This window comes from Dreissena polymorpha, chromosome 6, assembly GCF_020536995.1.
Source record: "Dreissena polymorpha isolate Duluth1 chromosome 6, UMN_Dpol_1.0, whole genome shotgun sequence".
Taxonomy (NCBI): Eukaryota; Metazoa; Mollusca; class Bivalvia; order Myida; family Dreissenidae; genus Dreissena; species Dreissena polymorpha.
The window spans coordinates 59,379,660-59,406,478 of record NC_068360.1 but is presented as its reverse complement, the minus strand read 5'-3'; the positions used below and the strand labels follow the sequence as shown (position 1 = coordinate 59,406,478).

Here is a 26,819-nt window from a genome sequence, read left to right as displayed (position 1 = left end):
TTATTGGCCTTGGATTTAAGGGCAAAAAAACACATTTTAATTCTATGACTGATACCATCAGAGTTACCGGTATAACCTTTGCAGTTTGAATCTGACTCAAATAGATACACATGTTTATTTGTATACAGTACTTATAAGTGCCGAGTTGTGGATCTGATTTTCTATATTGCAGCAATAGACGGGTACACTTGGGAATTAATTTTTTTAATTCGAAATTGTTTGAAATATCCTAAACTATGGAACTCAAACCATAAACCTTTTTAATCAACTGCTAAAAGCATTTTTCCTCATCATTATTTATGTAGGAGGTTTCCAGAAAAAATTGAAAGTACAGGAAGTTCTTGTAAACAATAATTAGGAAGTATTCAATGATAAAGGGCTTTTTTAAGTTTACACAGTAAAATCAGATGTATATGCATGAATGTTATGAAACAATAGACATCTTGACATTAACTCCTTTGAAAAAAATTAGCACCGCATGTGAGAATCGAACCCAGGACCCCTGAGTTACAAACCGTAAACATTAACTGAGTCACTGAGCTACAAATTTAAGATGCCAAGAAAAACAAGATCGATCTGCCATTTAAGTGTATAAAAGAAAAAATTCATTAAATGTGTCTGTTTGAAGACACCTGTTAGGTAACTGTTCAACCCGTACTGTGGTCAACTCAAACCCATTTTGGTCAACTGGTACCTATCCAAAGTTATCGCTTACCAAATATACAGAAATAGGTGTAAGATGGTCAAAAATATATTGATAATAGTAAAAAACAGTATGAGAAATATAATCATTTGAAATGAAAAAGAGAAACCATTTAATTCAAAAATACATAATTATTTTTGTTCGTTAATGAGGTAAATGTGCATACTTATTTTCTCACGTTGCTTTCCATTTTAATTAGCTCTATATATGAATGTCCATGCCGTATTGGGGATAAACTAGTAAAAAAAACAATTAAAATGAATAATTTGAATAAGATACAATTTTACCAACCTAGGTACGATTTGATTAGATAAAGACAGTGTTACGAAGATATGCGATGAAAATAGTGTGAAATTAATAGTTAAATTCAAACAAGCCAACAGTTAGACGTTTTGATCATCGTAACGCTAGCGCAGTGGTCTGCAATTTATGCGCAAGTTTAATGAAGAGTACCGAAAAAATGCATGGAAAAGGCATAAATTTGGACTATTTCTGTTGAAGTAAAATTTTTAATGCAATTAAACTGTTTTTTTTCTTATTTTAGTTTAAGCGTAGTAATGTTATTAAAACAAAATACTGGTTTGAGAGACATTTGATTAACCCCTGTGTGTCTGTCTGTCTGTCTGACTGTGTGTCTGTCACACTTGATGTCTAAACTTAAGTTCTTGTTTTGCATGCACTTTTATCATGCAAAATGCTGATTAGATAGCATGAAATTGCATCATTTTGAAGGTACCATTTCAAAAAAAAAATCAACGACGGAAGGGGACACCCCTCCCGCACCCTCCCCAGTGGAGCCCCCCCCCCCCTCCGAAACAATTCTGGATACGCCTCTGGTAACCTACCTTCGTTACAAGTATGATACTATATGGGACGTTTGACAAGTAATTGAAAACAATATTAAGTCCATTAACTTCAAATAGACCTTAATCACAAACCAAATGACAACTCAACTTTCGAAATGGAGATTACTTGAAATCGTATGCAATTTACCTAATAAAAAGGTACAATAAACAAGTAAACTTTACCTGATTAAGAACAATGGAAAATACGTTCGAAACGACGCGGTAGAGTAATTCATCTGGTAGATATATAATACAACACCGTTATAAATATTAACATTTTACGAAAACTACCGAAAACTACTGAAAACTCTGGTTCTCCGTCGTGTATGAATTCAGTATTACTAATGCATTCGTCTTAATGCATTCGGCATTCGGCTTACTTCATGTGAGCTGCTGCCTTGTGCGTATTCGTTTCGCTTAGTAGAACTTACAATCAATATGCCATTAACTAGCATTACTAAGTATTGAAATGATAATAAGTCAGCAACAAGAAGATAGCCACATGAACATTTTTACAGAAATAATGCATTTGTCATTTACTCGCAAGAATACATGATTAACATACACCGAGTAAACATTAAAAAGAAGTATGCAAGCAATATTTCACTAACTGATAGAAACAAGCATAAAGACGCAAGGAAGACGCAGTTATTTTGTAACAAATAAAATAAAGCAAAATGCAATTGTCATTTAGCAGTATGCAATTGTCATTTAGCAATTTGTAATTGTCATTTGGCAACACGAATGGACTGGCGGATATTCCCTTCCATAGTAATCAAGCGACGCTATGAACAATAACATTGTTTTCTCACGTTTACATATCGGTTATTGTAAGAACGATAAAGTAACCAAAACACATGTTTCTGTATACAGCAGATGACATTAGTTCACACGTGAATCAGTGCACCGCTAAACGAATTGTGAGGTCCATTACCATGTAACCTGGTATCGCTGTATGTGGATTCCACCCAGATCTTGTCTGACATGGCGGCCCTAATGAAGACCTGCATAGAGAAGGTCGCGTAACCGCTGCCCATTTGTTGATAGAAAGATGGCTGTATCTGAGTTCCTTGATGGTTGATTGCGAGATATGCATATGTTGAAGAATAAACATTGTAGTGAACTGTAAATAGATACAGTCCAGGGACTGACACGGTGAAAATACCGGTTTTCGTGTCATACCCTTGACCTTCATTGACCCGCACATAAGTGTAGACAACGTCTTGACCGTACCCAAGGTTGTAAGCTGCTGGTGTATGTGCATGGAAATAAATAAATGGAATCGTCAACTGGTCTGAAAGAAACCAAAACAGAAATATGAAGTTTATTATTCGAATTATCAACAGCCAGTTAAAAAAGCATGTTCATACATCAACTATAAATAAAAAGTTGAAAATACAAATACCACATTTATGTCATGATCAATTTTAAGAGTATGTCGGCGTTTTCCTCTTGATTGCGCAACATAATTTATCGAAATGTTGCTAAATTACAGTCTGTATTTAAGACTGGTACCAGTTTATGTACTAGAATAATGCATTTTACAATCAAATTGGTTATGTAATCATTTTGAATTCAAAGTATTCAATTTATAATATTTAAATTAAAATATATTTCAACACCTGAAGGTAGCGTTTTCCTTTACCGCTGTAAGGTCGGAAAAATGAAAGAATGTGATTGTTGCGAGAGTTTAAAATCATGCAAATATAGAATTGCCATATAACTTTACAATCGTTGAAATACAAGTGTTCTTAAACATCTTACGACACATTCAAGTTAGGGAAAGCTTTTCATGGAATATAAATAGAAATACCTATTATTAATTTGATCAATTTTATGCATTTCCTTGGTGTATTTCACAATTTTTTTATTTAAGAACATATTGATCTTAAGTATCTTATTTGTTGTGAAATAAAATACAATTAGCATAAGATTTAGATTTGTCGTAAGATTGTTTATACTAAAGTACCCACGTTACAAGTTTTTTCATACGGAAATAAATGACGTACGTACTTATCATTACTTATGTACGGTCAGTGAAATCGGAAGTGTTGACCATGGTATGATGGTATGTCATAAACTGATTCTGTCACATGGTATAATCACCTGTTTTGCCAAATTAAAATGTCGAGACTCATTTTTTTACATCAAAAGTTAACGTGACCAAAGCTCGACAGCAAACTATATTAGAGACTACAAATTTAAATCAACCGAATCAATACAATTCAGTTAGATGTACGCACGTTACATTTGTATCATGCTATTGAATTAACATTTACCTTTCAAGATTTCGTTTTCCTTCTTCAACTGCAACCCGGTGATTGACGCATTTTGTGTCATCTCTGCTAAAGCATCAGATATATTTGTCATCACGGTTTTGATTGTGTTGTCTAATTTGGTCCCCATTTCTTCTTGCAAATGTTCCACGAATGCCAGAGAATCGGACATATTTTTAAGAGCACCTTGCAACTTTCCCTTCATCTCTGTATCCATTTCTGTATTCGATTTTTCCAAACCATTTAGAGAATCCGCTAGTTTACCTCTGTCCTCGTGCAACAACTTAATGGCAGATTCCACCTTGACATTAGTCTCGCGTGTTTCCTTCAGCATTGTTTCGATGACCAGTTCATTGCGAAGGACCCTCTCAAGAAGGCGCTCTTCAAAGTCATATCTTGAACACGCCTGACACGATGGTTCTCTGGCCGATGTGACCAGGACGATGTTCATGAACAGAAAAATACATGTCCTGTCTAGCCTCATGTTGAAATACATAGTAAAACCAGTAAGGTAAACATAAAGGACGCGAAGAGGCTCAGACCACGCTGTTATCAAGCGAAATGATGCTAGCCTGCCAATGGCTCGCTTTATATAATATGATTCTTAGGCCAAACAGACATAATTGTATGCTTAACAGAATTTCCGACATAAATTATAAGTAGAAGTATTATGCTTACGAAGTATTTGTTGTCGCAAAATACTATGTATTAAAGCAGTGTTAATTGATCATCCTGTATAAGTTCATTATCAACAAACATGTATTATTAGTTGGTTATATGTTTTGCATTTTCACACAAACAACTGCAAAATAAATATTTGCTGAACGGATGCTTAGTGTTTTATTTCGAAAATATAGGTAGTTGTTTCATTGATTGGTCATCAAACTGTGTATTGACGTTTTCGCTTGGGTTTATTACAAATTAAGTGCTCAATTTTAATATCAGACGACTAGTGGTTTTAGCTCCATTTCATCCAAACCATTTAAACACGATTTAAAGGTCTGACTTTCCGATAAAAAAAATCCGATTTATTCCTACGAAAACTGATACATTTGTATTAAATGCATTTGATTGTGTTAATGTTTTCTATATTTTCCTCAGGTACTTTATGAGCTGTCTATATTATTACTCTTTAGTAAGTTCGCGATTTATTATTATCGTAAAGTCCCAGTATCATCTCATTTAATTGCGTTGCGTGTATTCTTGTCGGTGAAATGCCCATTTAAAATGATTTCTGCCAAGTAATTTAAGTAATCAGGGACCGACGCCACTGGGGCTTTAATCAAAATGCGTCAACTTAACTGCGCAGTTGTATGTGGATTGCCGATGAAATCAAACGCTATCAATATGCCAAAGCGGCCCAAAGACCGAACAATATTTGTAAATGTGTTGTTTACAATACGAAAAGTAAGTGTTTGGTAAATAACCTACAAAAAGCTTACTTATACATCATTTTTATGTGTTTTAAACGTTAGTAACTGTTACAATTGTCGATAGATTTAAATTTATTGAACCGATTGAACCTTCAGATTAATAAAATAGTTGATTGAATGAATTCAGAATGTTTTCGTGTCGTTCGAGATGATTACCTATGATTTCGATGCATGCAAAGAAAGTGATTTATGTCTTTACGTGACTGTAGTATTCTTAAGAACCAGAAAACCACCAAACCGACAATATTTGTGAAGAGACCCATAAACAAATGCTCTTTCCAAATAAAATCTAAATCTCATATAAATTTTGCTTGAAATTACAAGCCGTATATGTGTTTATGTTTTTTGTTGTTGAAACGATTTTAATTAGTGAATAATTGTTTTACTCAGCTCAATAGTGAAAAATATACATCTTATGTACACTATCATGTTGAAGCGTATATAAAAGACGAAGAAACTTAAAAACCAACTGGACGCGATCTCGATGTGATCAATCTAAGCTGGGGAGATACTCAACGCACATGCATTAAGCCCTGTGTTCCCAAAACGCGGCTAATATGTTTGTTTTTCGGTAAATATTATATCACTTTCTTGGTTTTCAATTAACTAATGAACACTGTTTTAATTGTATGACGTCTGGTGTTTGTGTCACTAAGCACAATATCGTTAAATTCTGCATAATTTCACGTCAACCAATATAAGTTGTTACTGAATTTACCGAACGGGCACTTTTGATGTAATGCGCTTCGTTCGCAGATTTTACGTGTGTGGTCTGCCCGCAATGTGGAAAAAAGAACTAGAGAAGGGAACGAACATTCGAATATTAAAAAAACGGCCGAATGTTAGCACCAAAAGTAATATTCGAATATCCAATTACTATGCAAAGAAACATGCAGACATTTGTAAGTGCAAAGTCGTATTTTTGGTCGGATAACAAATGCCAACAATTTACTTTTTTGATAATTGCCATTTGGCAGGGTATCAGAAAAGGGTAGTGCCGTTCTTGGTTTTATTTGTTTTATCTGGGCGTTTACATGGATGTTAATACACCGTAATGAGTAGTTTATTGCCTTAGATAATTGACATGTTATTCACATAACAGTTTCGTAATAAAGATAACAGTGACAACCCGACATGCTTATTTTCGAATGGCCAATCTTTCTAATTGCTATATCCTTGTATTCTATATATTATTATCTACTCAGAATTTAGTTACTCAAACATAAACCAATTCAATCGTCGTTGTGTTGGAGTCCGTTAAGAAAAGAATAACGAAAACCAGCCTAAATTTGACATAGGGGATGTAATCGAAATAATTTAATAGTGGATGAATATACGTGGGAATTAAGGGAATACGTTTTCCGGAAATATCTTATATATGTCGAGACTCAATGAATTAAGTGAAATAGAGGAAAATAAGAAGAACATAATTATCGATTAACGTATTGAACAATAATTACCCATTCCCCATTTTCAAAGCTGCGTATAAGATACTATTTATAGTCATATTTGTCTCAATCAAGAACATAAGTTCATCTAAAAACATGGTTTAAAAATACCATATTCGAAATTTTTCGTATATAATGACTAACGAATATGCGAATATATCACTTTCAGTATACTTTCCCATCCCCACAAAATATATATCTTTTCGATTGACTTTATTGTATGTTGTACTTGATGACGGTCAAAAACATCGACTTACTTTAATGTGCTCTTCCTTTGAGCCTTTTCTTATTTTCATGTATGTTGTAATCAAATTAAATGAAATGATAAACTTAAAAAAGTATGCCTACTGTAGAAAATGAAAACCAATTCCGAGACTTTAAATTAGATTTGTGGATATCATACCCAATATGAAACTAATAACGTTTTATACAAACACGTGTTTCGTTATTACCATCGAGTTTCAGCGTTCGTGTCATCTTACTCGTTTGGTTAGTTTATGCATAAAAAATACAAAATACGCTGTATGAACAAATCATGACAGATATGCATACCGGTCAGTAACTTAAATATAATGTTAAGATCTTGCTGTAATTACAATTCATAAGTTACACGCAAAGTATTCAAAATAAAATTTACTATATTTAATTGTCAGCTTGGGCTTCCGTATATTTCATTTCTGTACAGCAGACAATATGGCTGCTGTTGCCAGTTCAATCGCGATTTACCCCACGTGAATCAAAATCTCGACATGGTGCCAACATAAAATAAATGTGTCTAAATAGAAGTTTTAAGTTTAAGTTAAAATTGATATAAATTAACGTATAGTGCGATAAAACAGCATATTAATAACAAGTTAATGGCTGTATTATCTCGAATAAAGTTATTTTGTAAACTAACAGAGCATTTTTCCCCCATTAGTTCTGTGATATTGTACATTATCAGCGACCGACAAACGCTGAATTATTGATTCTAAAAATATGTTCTTAAAATAAACGCCCATTACGTTTCACGATGTAAAACATTAAAACGAGATAAGTGATTTGGCACCATCCATATGGTAGTTTTATCTAATGACGTCAACGATAACCAGTTGAATTATTTTTCATCATATTTGTTTATTTTACACTCGTCCTTATGCTTAAAGGGGCAAATCTAGGTATACATTATAAAATGATAGCATCTCTGGTCATCGAGTGCAGTGATGCCATAGATATATTTTGAGCAAATCATAGGTATCACGCTTTCATCATATTGCACTTCATATACCTTATTATATTTCTCTTTCTTTTGCTTTACTCCAATGCCTCGCCAGCAGAATACTTACCCTTACAGAAATAAAAAGGTTGCCGCTATGTAGCCGCAATGTTGCGGCTACAAAGCCGCTACCATTTTTTGTAGCCACAACTACTAGCCAGAAAGTAGCCAATATTAGCCGCTAGCGGCTACCGTGTGGCAATCTTATGGCTATTAGTAGCCGCTACCGGCTCTTAAAGCCGCTAGCGGCTCATAGTAGCCGCTAGCAGCTCCTAGTAGCCAGAAGATTGCCAGAACAAATTCTTGTATAAAAACAGTGCAATTATGAGCCAGATGGTATCCACAACCAATACTTTAATAAAAATCTTGATAACACAAAAGGCTTATAGTAGCCACTAGTGGCTCTTAGTAGCCAGAAGGTAGCCACAATTGCAGAATGACATCATATTTTGTATGATGTCATGATATCACGGATGATGTCATCAGACAGAAAAATCAAAATGGCTGAAGAATCTGAAAAACAAAAAGAAGTTACTGAGGAAGAGTTAAAGTAATTGTTAGTAAGTTGTGGTGATAAATACAGTTTCAATTGGTGTATAATAATGAAAAAGCATGGTTTTGGAAATAAACACATGCATTATTGAAATATTAAATTTGATTTTTCATACCCCAAAAAGGACTCACAACTTTTACAATCAAAATATTTTGTGAAATTAACATAATGAGCCACACTCCACTTGGATTGTTGCTCTTTAGATGGTCTACTTCTAAGATTGTTCTAATTGTTTGGGCTCTCTAAATATATAGATCACTTGAGCAAATTAATCAATATTTTGAAAATGTTTAAATGTTTATCTTGTATACTTTAAAATACAACAACTTTTTTCTGAGTTAGGATCATATGGCATAGAGCTTTGATATCTGTGGTAATTCACTTTTTATATAATATTTATAGTCATATAGTGACCCTAAACTAAATTTGATTAAATCATGACTCCTTGCAGTGACTCCTTACCACTACCACAGGGTCTTATAAGTTTTACATAACTGTATTTCTTTAAAAAGAATATCTTCTCTGAAATCCCAAAGCTTTGAAGTTAAGGTATTTTCATGTGTACAATATTGGGTAATCATGCCCTTTTGTCACAATTTGTAACAGTCACCAATGACTTCATCCTTTTTGTTTGCTTCATAGGAAATATTTTGGATGTAAACTATCATTTTGTTCCCAGCAATTCGTCCCATTGACTGATGACCCACCAGCCAATATGGAGCAGCTGGCGGACAATGAGGAGGTGCGCGTGCCAAGAAATTGGTTCTTCTGCGTCCTTAGCAAATACAACATAGCCGAAACTAGTAGCGGCAACATAGCCGCAACTAGTAGCGACAACGTAGCCGCAACTTAAGTGGCGGCAACATAGCCGCAACTAGTAGCCATAGCAGAGCCAGAATTAGCAGCGGCAACCGAGCCGCAACTAGTAGCGGCAACCGAGCCGCAACTAGTAGCCAAAAAGCTCATTTGCATACGAAAAACGACCTTGCGGCTACAAAGCGGCAACTAGTAGCGGCAACCGAGCCGCAACTAGTAGCCAGAGCAGAGCCAGAACTAGCAGCGGCAACATAGCCAGAACTAGTAGCGGCAACCGAGCCGCAACTAGTAGCCAAAAAGCTCATTTGCATGCGAAAAACGACCTTGCGGCTACAAAGCGGCAACTAGTAGCGGCTATTGAGCCGCTAATAGTTGCCGCAGGGCCTAAATTTTCGTAAGGGTACTCAAATGAATGGATTATTTTGGATTGACACGTGTTATCATATGTCATTGTTTTATAGTCACATTTCTCAGTTCAGGTTCCTGACTACGAAACACTATTCGAAAATGGATTTAAGTTAGGCTTGTTATTCTTTTGAATAACGCAATAGCATATTGAAAACAAAATAGTTATAACTATCAACATTGTCCTCGGCACTGGATAATATTTTGTAATCAAAATATTTAAAACTTATCACAGCTATTGCCGAAGAAGTGAATTCATCAACAGCTTACCCTTAGCCGCTCCCCTTCGTAATGTTATACGTTTCGATTGAGAGGAGACCATTTCTAAACATACTATGAATAATTTGGTTGGTTTATAAGTTTCAAAAGATAGCGACAGGAAGGAAATAACTGTTCTAAAAAGGGCCAGTGGCAGTTATATAGTACAATTCAATGGCTATATAAAAAAGCTGCTTTGTTCCTGTCTATTACTGTACTTATTTTTGTGCTTAATATTCAAAACTCTTTATTATCAGTATATGTATCATTGTGATCACTCAAATGAACCGTGGCAATGTACAAACTGTGGGGTATTTCATTTTAACTCTACTTTCTTTGATCACACAAAGTCTATGCAATCAGATCATTCATTATCACATGTCAGTACAGACAACTCATCCGTCCTTACATGTATGCAATCCCCAGGCTCTTGGCAGCAAGCACCCTTACACTGTAGCACACCAGTCAGTAAACAAACATGCATAACTACAAACTCTCAATCTATGAGACACAACAAATTACCAACTCACAAATCACAGTATGTACAACACTTAAAAAATGTGACTGTAAACTGTCAGTCTGTTAAGAAGAAAAATTTAGCTTTCCAATCTATGCTAGCTACTGTAAAACCTGATGTTGTTCTGGGTAATGAAGCATGGCTCAAGCCTAAAATAAAAAATTCAGAAGTGTTTCGATCTGATTACGATGTTTACAGAAATGATCGAAAAGGCAGGACAGGAGGCGGGTTTTTTGTACTGGTTTCAAATAAGTGTAGATGTCATGCTCCTGTGGAATTAAAATCTTCATCTGAAATTATTTGGATAAATATAAAGCAAAATGGTAAAAAAGACCTGCTGGTCTGCAGTGCATACCGACCTGACAGGGATTTTACATGCATAGACGAGCTGGATCGTAACATCAGTCTGACTTATAAATTAAGTAGTACAACCCTAATTGGGGGCGATTTTAACCTTGGGGAAATCAATTGGAAAAATAAAACTGTAGACTCTAATGCTTCACACCCAGAAGAATGTAACAAATTTTTTAACTTTGCAGATACTCATTCATTAAACCAAATAGTTGATGAACCAACAAGACTATCTGATACCACTAAGAAATGTCTTGACCTGTTTTTCTTGTCTAATCTTTCTTTAGCCGAAACATTTAAGGTCATTCCAGGTTTTAGTGATCACTGTATCCATTTTGTTGATATTTTATCTTCTGCTAGAATAAATCGGAAAGAGAAACGGAAAATACTTCTGTTTGACAAGGCTAACTGGTCGGAAATCAAAACTGGTTTAATAAATTTTATAAATGTAAACAATTTTAATGATATGAATGTCCAGATGCTTTGGGACAATTTCAAAGTCTGTCTTAACACACTTGTTGAAAAATACATACCAACTAAAACTGTTTCTGGCAAGCAGCATCTACCATGGCTGAATTCTGACATTAAAAGCTAATGAAAAAACGTGACCGGACTTATAGCAAAATGAAAGACGAAAAATTACACTTTACTTCCAAAAATTAAGACGATCAGATAATTAATACAAGAAAATTCGTAACTCTTAATGGAATACATGAAAAACATAATATGTGATGAAACAGAACATAAACATGGGACAACTAAACGTTTTTAGGTTATAAAAAGCTTAAAAAATGACTCATGTAGTGTAGCACCCTTGAGGGATGATGGGGTCTTAAAATCTAACCACAAGGAAAAAGCTGAAGTCTTAAATAAACAATTGTCTTCTGTTTTTTCTAATGACACAAGCAGCTCATATCTAGATCTTGGTAATAGCCCGTATAAAAACATGTCATCAATTAATATTATAAATTGTAAATGTTGTTCAGAAACTCCTACTCAAACTGAATCCTTACAAGGCCACAGGGCCAGACCAAATCAAACCCAGAATCTTACGGGAATGTGCAAATGAAATTGCACCTATTTTTACCATTCTTTTTAACAAATCACTTATTTCTGGTTCTATCCCTTCTGACTGTGCCATGGCTTTTGTAGCTCCTATTTTAAAAAAAGGTGAGTACCAAGCTAGTTATAATAGACCAGTCTCATTAACATGTATTGCTTGTAAATTGCTGGAGCATATCGTTGTTAGTAACATCTTAGACCATCTTGACAACTTTAATATCCTGGTGGACAACCAACATGGCTTTCGAGCCCGGCGGTCTTGCGAAACCCAACTTGTGGGTTTTATCCATGACTTAGCTTCTACCATGCAGAGAGACCAGATGGATGTTGCCATCATGGATTTTAGCAAAGCCTTCGATGCTGTACATCACGGTAGATTGTTGCTGAAACTAGCCCATTATGGCATCACGGACACTACACACTCTGGGATTAAAGCTTTTCTTGGTAACCGTCGTCAACAGGTTGTTGTAGATGGGGTAACTTCCACCATGGCCCCTGTAATTTCTGGCGTACCCCAGGGATCAGTTCTTGGGCCTTTTCTGTTTCTGCTCTACATTAATGATCTACCTTCGTCTGTGAAGTCAAACGTCCGTCTATTTGCGGATGACTGTGTCATGTACAGATCCATAAAAACTTTGGCTGAAAGTATTCAGTTTCAGAGAGATCTAGATAGTATATCATTGTGGGAGCTGAAATGGAAGATGTCTTTTAACATAGAAAAATGTCATATCATGCATGTTACAAGAAACCGTAAAGCATTAAAAACAGTCTACACTCTTCACAATCAACCTCTGTCTGTTGTAAACCAAGCCACTTATCTTGGCGTTGAAGTAAGCTCAACTTTAAACTGGCCACCTCACGTAAATAAAATTAGTAGTAAAGCAAGCCAGAGCTTAGGATTCTTAAAACGAAAAATGTATTCTTCTAAAATGGAAACTAAGGTAGCGGCATATAACAGCATTGTTAGACAATCCTTGGAATATATTGCTCTAGTGTGTGGGACCCTTACCATTAGAAGGATATTGATAAAATTGAAAATGTTCAGCGTCAAGCCGCCATATTTGTAACGAATAATTACAGCAAGACACCGGGCACGGTCACAAATATGATTAAAGATTTGAATTGGAATACCTTGCAATCAAGAAGACAACAAGCTAGACTCATTTTGCTCTATAAAATAGTATATAATCATGTTGATGTCTATCCCCTTCACTATCTCACTCCATACATTAGACATTCACGCCATCACCATCACATGGCATACCAAATACCACCAAGTACAGCTGATTACCACAAATTTTCTTTCTTTCCAAGAACAGTTGTACAATGGAACACACTTCCATCTTATGTAGTCAGCGCTGATACGATCCCTGGATTTAAATCAGTGCTGTCTACATCAGTGTTCCTTCCTTAGATCACATCTTTCTGCTTTTATCCTGTTTTTAACTCGACTAATATTCTCACCACATGCACAGTTGTGTATGAATATATTTAAGTCTTAAGGGCTTAAGGTGTTAGGTTTTGCACCTTTTTATCACTGTTGATAGGATTTTCCTGAGTGGCTTGAGTAACTCGGGTAACCTATCAATCTATTTCTTTAAACCCCCCACGCATGGCCATAATGTATCAGTATTGAACATAGCCATTATTATAAAAGAAGAAGAAGAAGAAGTAAGATAAACACAGTTAATGAATAGTTTTTCTCTTTTTGACTTTTTAAAATAAATTTGGGTTACTGAAAACAATATCAAAATTCAATTACGTTATGAATTCGTTTAAAGACTTTTTCTTTTTTAAAGAGAGTTTCGAAAGCAAATACATGTTTAATAAAGTAATTAACACAAACATATTGCCAAGATCTAATGATCGCCGATGATTGCATATGTGTTGTATATGCATTTTAAGATAGAGCCACGTTAGCACAGCTGTTTTCTGCGTATATAAGATCTAAACAGATTACGAATGTCACACTCAGTTTTGATATATTCCTTTGTCCCATGTTATGTAAGAGGTACTCATCAAGTTAATATGCACTATAAAGCATTTAAGAAGAAAAAGATTTAATAAATGATGAAATAAATGAAACTTTTTGTAATTTATATTTTATTATTAACACATGTTATTGGGACTGGGTGAAGAGGCGACGTAGTCTGAATCGCCCTCGCTATGAATAATTAAAATTCACTATCTACAATGAAAGATGCAACCAAAACAAAACAATCCTTTTAATTATTATTATTGAGTCATGCTTGCAATCGACCCGCTGTTTATCGCACATTTTAGAACAGTTGTGACAGCAAAAATTCGTCAACTTTTGAAAAAACAAAACAAACAATTTCCATGACACCAAACATTATCTCTGAAACAATATGCGCATTTTCTTCGCGAACGAAAGAGACATTTGAGGTCCCTTCAGATGAGGGTGTATTGTCAATTACGTATTCTGCAATATTTGAGTTTCCTTCAGATTAGGGTGTATTTTCAATTATGTATTCTATAATATTTGGCATGATCCGATGAACACAATTTCAGGAATAGCAGACATTGGTAAAATAGCTGCATTTTGTCTTAAATAGAAAAGTACCTATACACATCTTACCTTCACGGTCGATTACAACTAAGTTTAAAGGCCATTGAGAAATAAACTTTGTATATTGCACACAAAAACACATTATTACTAAAACGATTAAGCTTGTTGACGGCGCAATAGAGGTAATCAGTAGAGCTAAACATTTAAGAATTCACTTCCAGTTTCAGTTTATAATTTCGCTTCCAGTCTTCCTTCGATCAGTTTTATCTGCAATGTGATTCATATATACGAGCTGTATAAGATATCAAATATTGTTTAAACGTCAAAGCAACACCCAATTTACCTGGAAAAAACACGTCATATTAAAGGTTGATATTTATTTTTATACAGCGTATATATTATCACGTTAATATTCGTATTAACCATTCTAGTTTCACATATTTTTATGCCCCCCTTCGAAGAAGAGGGGGTATATTGCTTTGCTCATGTCGGTCTGTCGGTCGGTCGGTCTGTCGGTCGGTCCGTCCACCAGGTGGTTGTCAGACGATAACTTAAGAACGCTTGGGCCTAGGATCATGAAACTTCATAGGTACATTGATCATGACTCGCAAATGACCCCTATTGATTTCGAGGTCACTAGGTCAAAGGTCAAGGTCACGGTAACCAGAACTAGTAAAATGGTTTTTGAATGATAACTCAAGAACGCATACGCCTAGGATCATGAAACTTCATGGGTAGATTGATCATGACTTGCAGATGCACCCTATTGATTTTGAGGTCACTAGGTCAAAGGTCAAGGTCACGGTGACCCGAAATAGTAAAATGGTTTCCGGATGATAACTCAAGAACGCATAGGCCTGGGATCATGAAACTTAATGGGTAGATTGATCATGACTCGCAGAGGACCCCGATTGATTTTTATTCACTACGTCAAAGGTCAAGGTCACGGTGACCCGAAATAGTAAAATGGTTTTCGGATGATAACTCAAGAACGCATACGCCTAGGATCATGAAACTTCATAGGTTGATTGATCATGACTTGCAGATGACCCCTATTGATTTTGAGGTCACAAGGTCAAAGGTCAAGGTCACAGTGACCCGAAATAGTAAAATAATTTTTGGATGATAACTCAAGAACGCTTTTGTCTAGGATCATGACACTTCATAGGTACATTGATCGTGACCCGCAGATTTTCAGGTCACTAGGTCAAAGGTCAAGGTCACAGTGACAAAAATTGTATTCACACAATGGCTGCCACTACAACGGACAGCCCATATGGGGGGCATGCATGTTTAACAAACAGCTCTTGTATTTTATGTTTATTTTATTTTGTATATATATTTTTATGCTCCGGGTAGGGTGGCATATAGCAGTTGAACTGTCAGTCCGATTGTCGGTCAGTCCGATTGTCGGTCGGTCGGGCGGCCGGCCGGCCGGCCTGGCTGCCTGCCAAAAACTTTAATATTGGCCATAACTTTTGCAATATTTAATATAGCAACTTGATATTTGGCATGAATGTGTATCTCATGAAGCTTCACATTTTAAGTGGTGAAAGGTCAAGGTCATCCTTCAAGGTCAAAAGTAAAAAATACAATCCAAGGGAAGTAATAAGCTTTAAAAGGGAGATAATTTCTAAACCTGCCAAATGATATATTGAAATTTTATTTCATAGCGTTGCAATAGGAGGCATTGTGTTTCTGACAAACACATCTCTTGTTAGCTGTATGTATTTGATTTTACGTATTGTTTACCAGCCTTGCTCTGGGTAAATGGGGCTTAATGTATATGCATAGAATGTCATTGCAGACCGCACAGGCGAATCAGGGATGACACCTTCAACTTTTTTTATAGATTTTTTATGCCACCCTTCGAAGAAGAGGGGGTATATTGCTTTGCACATGTCGGTCGGTCTGTCGGTCGGTCGGTCGGTCCATCCACCAGGTGGTTTCCGGATGATAACTCAAGAACTCTTAGGCCTAGGATCATGAAACCTCGTAGGTACATTGATCATGACTAGCAGATGACCCCTATTGATTTTGAGGTCACTAGGTCAAAGGTCAAGGTCATGGTGACCCGAAATAGTAAAATGGTTTTTTGATGATAACTCAAGAACGCTTATGCCTAGAATCATGAAACTTGATAGGTTCATTGAACATGACTCGCAGATGAACCCTATTGATTTTGAGGTCACTAGGTCAAAGGTCAAGGTCACGGTGACCCGAAATAGTACAATAGTTTCCGGATGATAACTCAAGAACGCTTATGCCTAGGATCATGAAACTTGATAGGTAGATTGATCATGACTGGCAGATGACCCCTATTGATTTTCAGGTCACTAGGTCAAAGGTCAAGGTCACCGTGACCCGAAATAGTTAAATGTTTTCCGGATAATAACTCAAGAATGCTTATGCCTTTGATCATGAAACATGATAGGTAGATTGACCATGACTCGCAGATGACCCTTATTGATTTTCAGGTCACTATGTCAAAGGTCAAGGTCACAGTGACCCGAAATAGTAAAATGGTTTCCGGGTGATAACTCAAGAACGCTTATGCCTAGGATCATGAAACTTGATAGGTAGATTGATCATGACTCGCAGATGACCGCTATTGATTTTCAGGTCACAAGGTCAAAGGTCAAGGTCACGGTGACCCGAAATAGTAAAATGGTTTCCGGATGATAACTCAAGAACGCTTATGCCTAGGATCATGAAACTTGATAGGTAGTTTGATCATGACTGGCAGATGACCCCTATTGATTTTCAGGTCACTAGGTCAAAGGTCAAGGTCACGGTGACCCGAAATAGTAAAATAGTTTCCGGATGATCACTCAAAAACGCTTATGCCTAGGATCATGAAACTTCATAGGTACATTGATCATGACTGGCAGATGACCCCTTTTGATTTTCAGGTCAAAGGTCAAGGTCACGGTGACCCGAAATAGTAAAATGGTTTTTGGATGATAACTCAAGAATGCTTATGCCTAGGATCATGAAACTTGATAGGTAGATTGATCATGACTCGCAGATGACCCCTATTGATTTTGAGGTCACTCGGTCAAAGGTCAAGGTCACGGTGACCCGAAATAGTAAAATGGTTTCCGGATGATCACTCAAGAACGCTTATGCTTAGTATCATGAAACTTGATAGGTACATTGATCATGACTGGCAGATGACCCCTATTGATTTTCAGGTCCCTAGGTCAAAGGTCAAGGTCACAGTGACCCGAAATAGTAAAATGGTTTCCCGATGATAACTCAAGAAAGCTTATGGCAAGGATCATGAAACTTCATAGGTACATTGATCATGACTCGCAGATGACCCCTATTGATTTTCAGGTCTTTAGGTCAAAGGTCAAGGTCACAGTGACAAAAAACATATTTACAAAACGGCTGTCACTACAACTGAGAGCCCATATGGGGGGCATGCATGTTTTACAAACAGCCCTTGTTAAAGGAGGATACCGCCATATTGAGTCCTGATTTATACAATTGGAAATCCCTCAATTAGCTTGTCAACTCCAGATATGTTGAAATATCGTACTGAGTCATCTTCCACATATACATTTGTAACTTTAACTTTCATATTTCCTTTATTAATTATTTGTAAAGTTAGGCTATATCATAACTACAAGAATACTGAATGCAGACTTATGCATAAGAATCAGCATAGATAATTAATTGAAAATGTATCAGATACGAATACATATATGATTGAAAATAATACAACGTGAAATTAGGCGAAGGGTATGGTAAACCAACGGTTTCATTGAGGTTTGTTAATATTTCTGAAACAAGATCCACCCACCTCCACTATCCCCCCCCCCGAAAAAAAAATAAAAATAAATTAAAACCAACCAAACTCATGCTTCCACCTTTAATGGCATTATCTAGAGTGTTATATACGAGACTACGACGAGAAAATGCTGCTTAAAATACTGAGGTTTGAAGACGCCCTTCAGAAGTTCGACAAGAAGTTTACCGACATTTTTGATACGTTTGACAATAACGATAGAAAGTGGAACGGTGAAACAAAAACGAAGGTGGATGAAGCAAAATTAAAGATGAAGCAAGTTCTGGAAGAAATAAAACAAACACTTCAAAGGTGCTAATGGAAGACTCAATAAATCTTCTTCGAACGCAGGTGCAGGAAGTTAAAACACTAGGGACTCAGATGAGAGAAGAGCTTAAAAGAAAAGCTATTATTTGAACAAAATGTAACAATATTGATGAATTCATTCATTGATCAATGTTGTAAAAATTATTTTCGATATTTAATTTCTGGAAACGTCAATAAAGAGAATACATATATTTGAATATGTCATTATTTGTAAAATATAGATTGGGATATATCGTTATTTGTTTAATATTTTACCACACGTAATAGACGAGGTTTACATTCGCATTTTAAGCAATTATCTCGGCGCAATAATTTATCGATGATTCCAAAACGAGGCTCGTTATGTGCAGTTTTAACTGATCTATAGTGGTTACTTATGTCTGTGTACATAGAGAGTGGTTATTTTACATATATTATCAATAGCTAAGCATTATATTTACTTCTCGATAAACACGATTTATTTGTATCTTAAACTATGATATGTGTCAATTTGTATCTTTAACTATGATAAGTGTATTAAAAAATGTCGCGTATAAGAACCAATGCTAATTTTGTCGTCAATTTCATGCTCTTATAATGAAGCAATTAGAAGATAAACGTGACCCGATTTTTACAAGGGTAAATGCCCAGATAGTGAGCATTTTATTTTCAATTTTCTAAAAACTTTTTAAATAACGTAATGCAAAAAGATGCAAGGATGTTTGTAATAAAATCAAACGCGAACGATGGATGTTGACGTTTCGAGCGTCAAAGAGCATTTTCGAAATCGTGACTTAGCTCATATGCTTATTATATGCTTATTAAAACAATTTGTCTCCTTATGGATGAAGGATATAGGCATAAACCTACCATTTATCTGAAATTGTTAGATCTATGTGTTGAATAACAATGTATTGAAATGAAATTAAAGCTTGTCATACTCGTGACATAGAAATAACAAATATTTTTATATGTCCCCTTTACTCATGGCGAATTGTAACATAGTAAAAACACCATTAATATGTTATGCTGTTTTTTCATTTCAGAACAGTACGTCGTACCCATCGTAATGTATAAGGCACGACATTTAATGGGTACACATACATACACAAACGTTAACCAAACCGTAATGTTCAAAGACGTCATGGCCAACGAAGGGGATTCTTTTGAACCAATTACTTGACCACGGCGTCCGTACCTGGAGTGTACATGTTCATCGTGCAATACTGCCCGATACAAGCAAATGGGCTTTCCTGTCGATTGTCTCTGAACGCGGGGCATTAATAAGATCAGCACACACAGGTGACACAAGTGGCGTGTGTGTAAGCATGCAGACTTTTGCTAAGGTTTTCATTGGAGAAAAGGTCTGAGTGCAATGCACTTCACCGACTTGTGAAATATATGGGATTGAAGGTTACAGATGGAACACCTTTGAAGGCATTTTACTCCACCTGTAAACAGGAACATGCTTAGGCAGATGTGAATTAAAGAGTATGCGATGCATTTTCACTACTATAACATTATTTTAGACTGCACAAGATATGCATACAAATGCCTTTAAAGCTGTATAGTACCAATATAATTGAATCTATTTTAGTGCCGTTTTAAAGTTGAATATGTAATAATGTTGCAACTATGTGTGTATTCAGTTAGTTTATCGCAATGAACTCATCAATTTATAATATATTTTAGAGTATAAACATGCTTGTACGTAAGAAATAATACATACATTTGGAAATAACTTTTCATTTATATTATTACCATTATAAACTACATACCTTTGTTGGCATTCAACTCGCATCAATGAAATATTATAAATAAATCACATTAAACCATTATATGTATAAACGAAAGTCTTTCTGTATTTACGATATATAAACGCACAGCATGAAAAACAAAACATTAACTTGTACTTCTTTATATTTAAAAATAATAAAACTCGAAAACAATCACAAAGCGTGTTTTCGTATCGATTTTCCATAAGCTGCATGGAATGTAGATTCGTGCTTATTCGCGTCACTTTACAATTATTTTATTCCAACGAAAAAACACAAGTCTACTTATTTGTTACCATCAAACTTAGAAAATTATGTATTCTATTTTTTCTTTAAATACATGTTGCCAAAGGTACAGTTTAAAAATCCATACTATTGTGTTCGATAGTTTTCATAAATATATGTGCGCCTGTTCCTTTTCATATATTACTTGATTTGCAATTAAGTAACAGTTGGCCTCGGAGAATGACCGAAGTACTAGCGTACTCAATAGACATGTGCAACAAAGACAGAACAGCAGCTAAACCAATCATTCTAATGGATAAACTGTTTATTTTCATTACGTTTCCATCACTTAATTAGTCTTGCAATGGGTTATGGTTTAATGCGAAGTCGAATAGCATTTTTCAAACAAGTTTCAAATTTCCCCATGTACGATTTAAAATACATAACGTTAATGTCCTCTCGCGTTAGCCACATGTTCGAACAACAATAGTGTTCATTACAACATCATCAAATCCCCAATCTTTGTTGTGTACCGTTCCTGAGCGGAGACGGCATTTGTATGTATTGTTTTGTATTTGTTATGTATATGTTTTGTGTCTACTGCTTGTTTTGAGTTTAACATCATTTGATTCTTTTCCATACATATCGAATACACATTTCATAATAATATTTCTCTCCGATGGCGCAGCTTAACTTTCACCTAGTGTATGTTTATGTATTCTTATGGAAGCTTGGGAGGGAGAGGCGTTGATGCACACATTGTAATCTTATGGTGTAAGAAAAAGTAATGAAGAAATAATGAAACATTTGTAAAACACGATCAACACACCACATGTTTACTTTCATATAAAACGATTATGTGCGGTCCATTTGAATCTATCTTTCCATTTCAATCGCCAGAAAGAACGACTAGATTGTGTATTGGCATTTCTCCAAATTGTTGTACATGTTGATAAATATGATTGTCAGTAATAAGTTTGATTAATCGCTGAAAAACAAACGAACTTTAAATAAATTACTTATTTCACAAAACTGTTATAATAGACTAGTGTTTGACCAATTAAGCACAAATACCGGGTATTAAAAATTTATACCTAGATAATACCAATACGAGTAAATGGAAATTATTCTACCAGAAAATCCTAAAAAAATATGGTGACTCCTTACTCTTTGAATGTAACATAAGCAATACTATCTTACATGAAATTGCAAACGAAAACATATTTCTGTCTGATGTTCTTTCAGCGTGGAGTGATGTCACTCATAACTTAGAAACCATAACCAGCCGTAAAACAATTTTATGGAACAATAAAGACATAACTTCAAACAATAAGACGTTTTTTCTATAAAGACTGGTTTGAACGAAGCATTAAATATGTCGACCAATTATATGACTACAGAATTAAGGATTTCTACTCTTTTGATAATATATGCTACATATACGGAATACCTTCAAATAATTTTCTGAAGTACTACACACTAATCAAAAGCATACCCATACATATTAAATCTGAAATCAATACAAATAATACACCATGTACTCAAACAACATTTGTAGAAAACATACTTGGAAGAAAAAACAAAACAAATAAAATATTTTACACACTACAAATTAAAAACCCTACAGAAAACTCCCAAATCCAAAATAAATGGCAAGCCCTTTTTGGAGAAAATGAACTTAATTGGAAACACATATTTACCATGCCATATAAAGCAACTATTGAAAGCACACTGAGAAATTTTCAATATAAATACATCCATACAACTATAGCTACAAATAAATATCTCTTTAAATGCAAATTATCTAACTCAAATCTGTGTGACTTCTGCAGTGAAAACATTGAAACTATAGAACATCTTTTTTGGGGGTGCAAACACATCCAGCCTATTTGGAATCAATTAATATCTTTTCTTGAACAACATCAACTAAACGTTAAACTATCTTTCTTAAATGTAAGTTTCGGAATTAACTCATTGAAATCAATATACTATAATAATATTGTGATTTTTATGGTTATATTGATGAAATATTTTATCTTAAACATGAAGTACAAAAAAACAAGTACCAAACTTTAAGTGTTTTGTCCATAGTCTTAAACAAAAAATCCAGATTGAGAAAGAAATAGCCCTCAGTAATAATACATTACAAATCTTTGAACAAAAATGGAATCGGATTAAATTCTCATAATGTTTTGTCCACTTATATATATTTCACTCTAATGTTAGTTTATCTCTCAAAAATAGTTATGTTTTTTTCTATTTTTATTTTTCAATCTGACAAGATCATTGTGAATAAACAACCAAACACACAAGTCCAGTATGCCTTTCTTCCAACTTTATACAACACATCATTTTTCATAACTATTCCTCTGTTGTTCTTTTCTTTTCTCTCAAAAAAAAGTATATATATATTAGCATATTTTGTACAACATGTCTGAACTTTATTGCTTTGTACAATCACTATGTTGTAAGATCATATACATGTTTACAATGTATGTATGATATTGAATAAAAAAAAAGAACACACAAAAAAAATAATTCGTAATCTAAATGTTAGCGGGTAGTTCCTCTGTATTGAATTAAGTGAGACACTACTTTTATATCAAAGGCACAGAAACGTATATGTATCTATATGTTTCGCAGCCTGGCTTAATATTCCCTCTCAAAAATATCAAAAATCACACTGAGTCTGTTGTGCTTATAGACTACAAGCGCAAACTATGATACTGCCGTTTCTAACACGGACTATTTGTTCAAATACTAAATAATAATTATGTAATGTTCATTGAAAACAATCTACCCAAGTTTTGCACTTTTGTGGCTATCATTAGTAAAGCTAGCATGTCCAGTCGAGTATCAATAGCATTTGATAAATATATTGTCATGACCCCATGTTGACATTTTTATTAAATAGGTCACGAGAACATGTTTGTTTTTATGACCATGTTTTACATTTTAAACTCTATGTCAAGTGTTATTTCTTATTGCATTCAAAACTAAACATCTTATTATCAACATCTACTATGCTTAATTTACCGTTTGTATGGTTCATATCCGTGTAAAATCCATTTTTGTTGGTCACTACAATCACATGTTTGTATAGACGCCATATTTAAAGGAAGTGACTTTTGACCTTTTGTTGAATTATGGGTAGTGTACATTGACGACCTCTGTCAAACTTTGTCAGCAGACAGTTAAATCTCGTATTTTCGTACTAGATTTATACATCATGCGAAGGTTTGATTTTTATCAAATAATTACAGTCATGTGTATTTATATGTTCTAAACCTTATTATAATACTTAAAGAAACCTTTCCAGTCATTTTAATAAAGTTTTTACTGTTTAAACTTAAGGCGGTAACTCTGTTTATTTTGAGGTGATCGGTTACGCTCGGAAGACGCGCGGATGGTGCGCGGTTGAGTTATTGCTCGGATTAATGTTATGACCGCGCAAGGCTCGAACCTGCTCGGAGCCCTAGTATATAAACCCTGGTAATTTCACAGTCAGGGACTCTGATTTTTTTGGAATTAAAGGCACATTCTTATTACTAAATTTTTCTCTAATAAATATTATTTTTAGGCATTTTCATTAAAAGTAAGTTAGAAACATTATTCATATTTTTGCATATAATAGAGTTTTTGAATAAGATTTAAGACTAAGGTATAGGGATATTTAATCCTACAGTTTTAAGATTGATTGAGCATTGTAAATGTGAGTTTGAGAATTGTATTATTTATGATAAGTTGTTGAATGCATTGATGTACTATTGATGCAAGTTAGTTAAGAATAAAAATTTGTTGAATTTTGTTTGGTTGTTTATTATAATTATAATTTGAGAGTCATTAAATGACTCAGGCTATTATCTTCAGTTTATTTTAACAGAGTCCATTTTATTTAAAATGTTTAAATACAACTTAATGAAAGAAAAGTTGGTTTAACACCAAGATTAGGCCCGCTATCACATTGCGTTAAGAAAAAGAAAAAGAAGAACCGCTCGGCTCGTTACATATTTATGGTGGCAGCTGCGGGGATAAAGTAACAACTTTATTCCAGTGATCGAATTCACACCTCAAACGAAAATGTCAGATACTGACACAGATCAAGAAAATGAAGTTTTCTTCGGGGATGAATTACAGCAAAGGGAAAGACCAACTAGTCATCAAGATGAGAACCAAGTCCATGAAGAACGAGAACCTACTGAACAGGATGATCAATGGTTAAAGGCAGCGTTTGGAAGATTAGTACACATGCAAGGCCAATTGGTTGAAACACTAGAAGGAGTCAATAAGATGATATCAAACATTCAAAGGCAAAATGAAAGGCAAAATGATAGTACAGTTCTTGTACAAAATAGCAACATTCAGCAACAAAATGATCTCCCCTCTCTTCATAGAAACAATAATTTTGCAGGAGAACCTGCCATACAGCACAGCATATTACCTAGGTCAAGCATAAGCTACTCCAATCATAAATGCAATAACAGCACTAAAATTCCACCTTTCAATGGGAATCATGAATGCAAAGTATGGTTCAACCGATTTGAAACTATTGCAAATAGACAAGGTTGGAATGATGAAGAAAAGCTAGACCATCTTCTACCAAAACTACAAGGATCAGCAGGGGAATTTGTTTTCACACAACTACACAGAGAGACCTTAGATAATTATGATGAACTAGTTAGGGAAATCAACAATAGATTCAGAATAATAGAAACTCCGAGAACGTTTGCAGCCAAATTTAGTCAAAGAGACCAGAAACAAAATGAAACAGCAGAAGAATACGCCGCTGAACTCAAGAGGCTGTATGATCGAGCGCACAAGCGTCGTGATGGAGCAACAAGAAAAGAAGATTTGGTAAGAAGGTTCCTTGACGGACTGCGAGATGAAGATGTAAGGTGGGAAGTAGAGTATGTGAAAGAGCCCAGGGATATCGATGAGGCAGTTTATCACGTAGTTAACTACATTCAAACTCGGAAGCGTCATCAAGTAGGCTCTAATCGGAGACAACGCTCCGTGCGCAGGACAGGTGGAACAGAGACAGATGAAGCAGACAGTGAAAGTGAAAGCGATTCCGATACAGTTGAGTATGCATTCAGGGTGCCAAACAAGAGACAATTCAAGCGTAGTGAAAAGACTGAAACCAAGAGAAAAGAGTATCAAACAGTAAGGAAGACAAGTGTCAGTCAGGGTCAGACCAAAACAGAGGTCAAGGAAGATGTGATACAAGCTTTGACACAGAAAATAGAAGAACTAAGCAAGAAGGTGGAGACGGTAAATAATAAATCGACAAAAGATGACAACCGCAGAAGCTTTGTGAGATGTTACAACTGCAACGGAGAGAACCACTTTGCAAGAGAGTGTCCAAATAAACATCAGCAAGTAAACGGACCATTATACCACAGTTTTGACCCTAACAACAGAAATAACCTCTACCCAAACCCAAAACAAAGTAATCAGCCATTGAACCCAAATGCGCAGACTTTTCAACAACCTTTAAACTACAAAGGACCCAACCAAACGGCCGGGGGGAGGTCACAATAGAAGAAAAGAGGTGAGAAGAAAGAAAAAAAAAAAGAAAAAAAAAAAGAAAAATAGAAAAAGAAGAGGAAAGAAAAGAAGAAGAATAAAAAACAAACTCAAGATGAATAAGGAATAATGTGATTTTGAAAGTTCATGACAATTTGATGTTCAAATACTTGACATTTTTGAACTGTATATAGATGATTGCTAGATATTGGTTCTACAAATTTCATGCAAGTTTACAGATGCGATGTAAAGTACAAGTTTTGTTTGTTTTGGTGTTCAAATTGCTATTTTACGGATGTCATGTACGATGAAGTTTCTTCACAATTACATGAAGATGTTAATAAATGTCAGTTTGTAATGGAAATATCACTTCACATTTTTATGTGTACTTCAGGAGATATGTACTTGCTGCAACTATACTGTGTTATTGCGCCATTAATAATGTGTTTAACTGCTGTAAACAATGCTCAATCAGATGTTATAATTTGCATATATGGGACCAGTACTTTTAAAATATAACTAATGTAAAGCTGTTATGAAGGCACATGTGAAAAGTAGAAGAACAAGAATCCTGTGATACAATGATGTTTGGCGACATAAATAGGGAAATTGTATATGCTTGGGGAAAAGAACAGTATGACGGAGAGCAGTATGAGAGTGATACAGTTTGGGCATTAATATTATAAGGAGTAGTCGACAGGATGTTTGCTGGTGCAAACGGGGTGAGAAAATTGCAAGGAGT

General features: G+C 35.0%; 1 protein-coding gene across 1 annotated transcript; it reads right to left on the bottom strand.

The window, feature by feature from the left end:
- Nucleotides 1-2,103: 2,103 nt before the first annotated feature.
- On the bottom strand, nt 2,104-4,384 carry LOC127835193 (uncharacterized). Its single transcript, XM_052361513.1, has 2 exons — nt 3,828-4,384; nt 2,104-2,842 (listed from the first exon to the last, which is right to left on the bottom strand). The coding sequence occupies exons 1-2, from the start codon at nt 4,318-4,320 to the stop codon at nt 2,436-2,438; spliced, it is 900 nt and encodes a 299-aa protein (XP_052217473.1). The 5' UTR covers nt 4,321-4,384; the 3' UTR covers nt 2,104-2,435.
- Nucleotides 4,385-26,819: the final 22,435 nt, after the last annotated feature.

Coding starts and splice junctions, on each gene's coding strand:
- LOC127835193 (XM_052361513.1), bottom strand. CDS start 4,320: ATGTATTTCAACATGAGGCTAGACAGGACATGTATTTTTCTGTTCATG. Junction 2,843..3,827: donor GGAAAACGAAATCTTGAAAG/GTAAATGTTAAT, acceptor GGTTTCTTTCAG/ACCAGTTGACGATTCCATTT.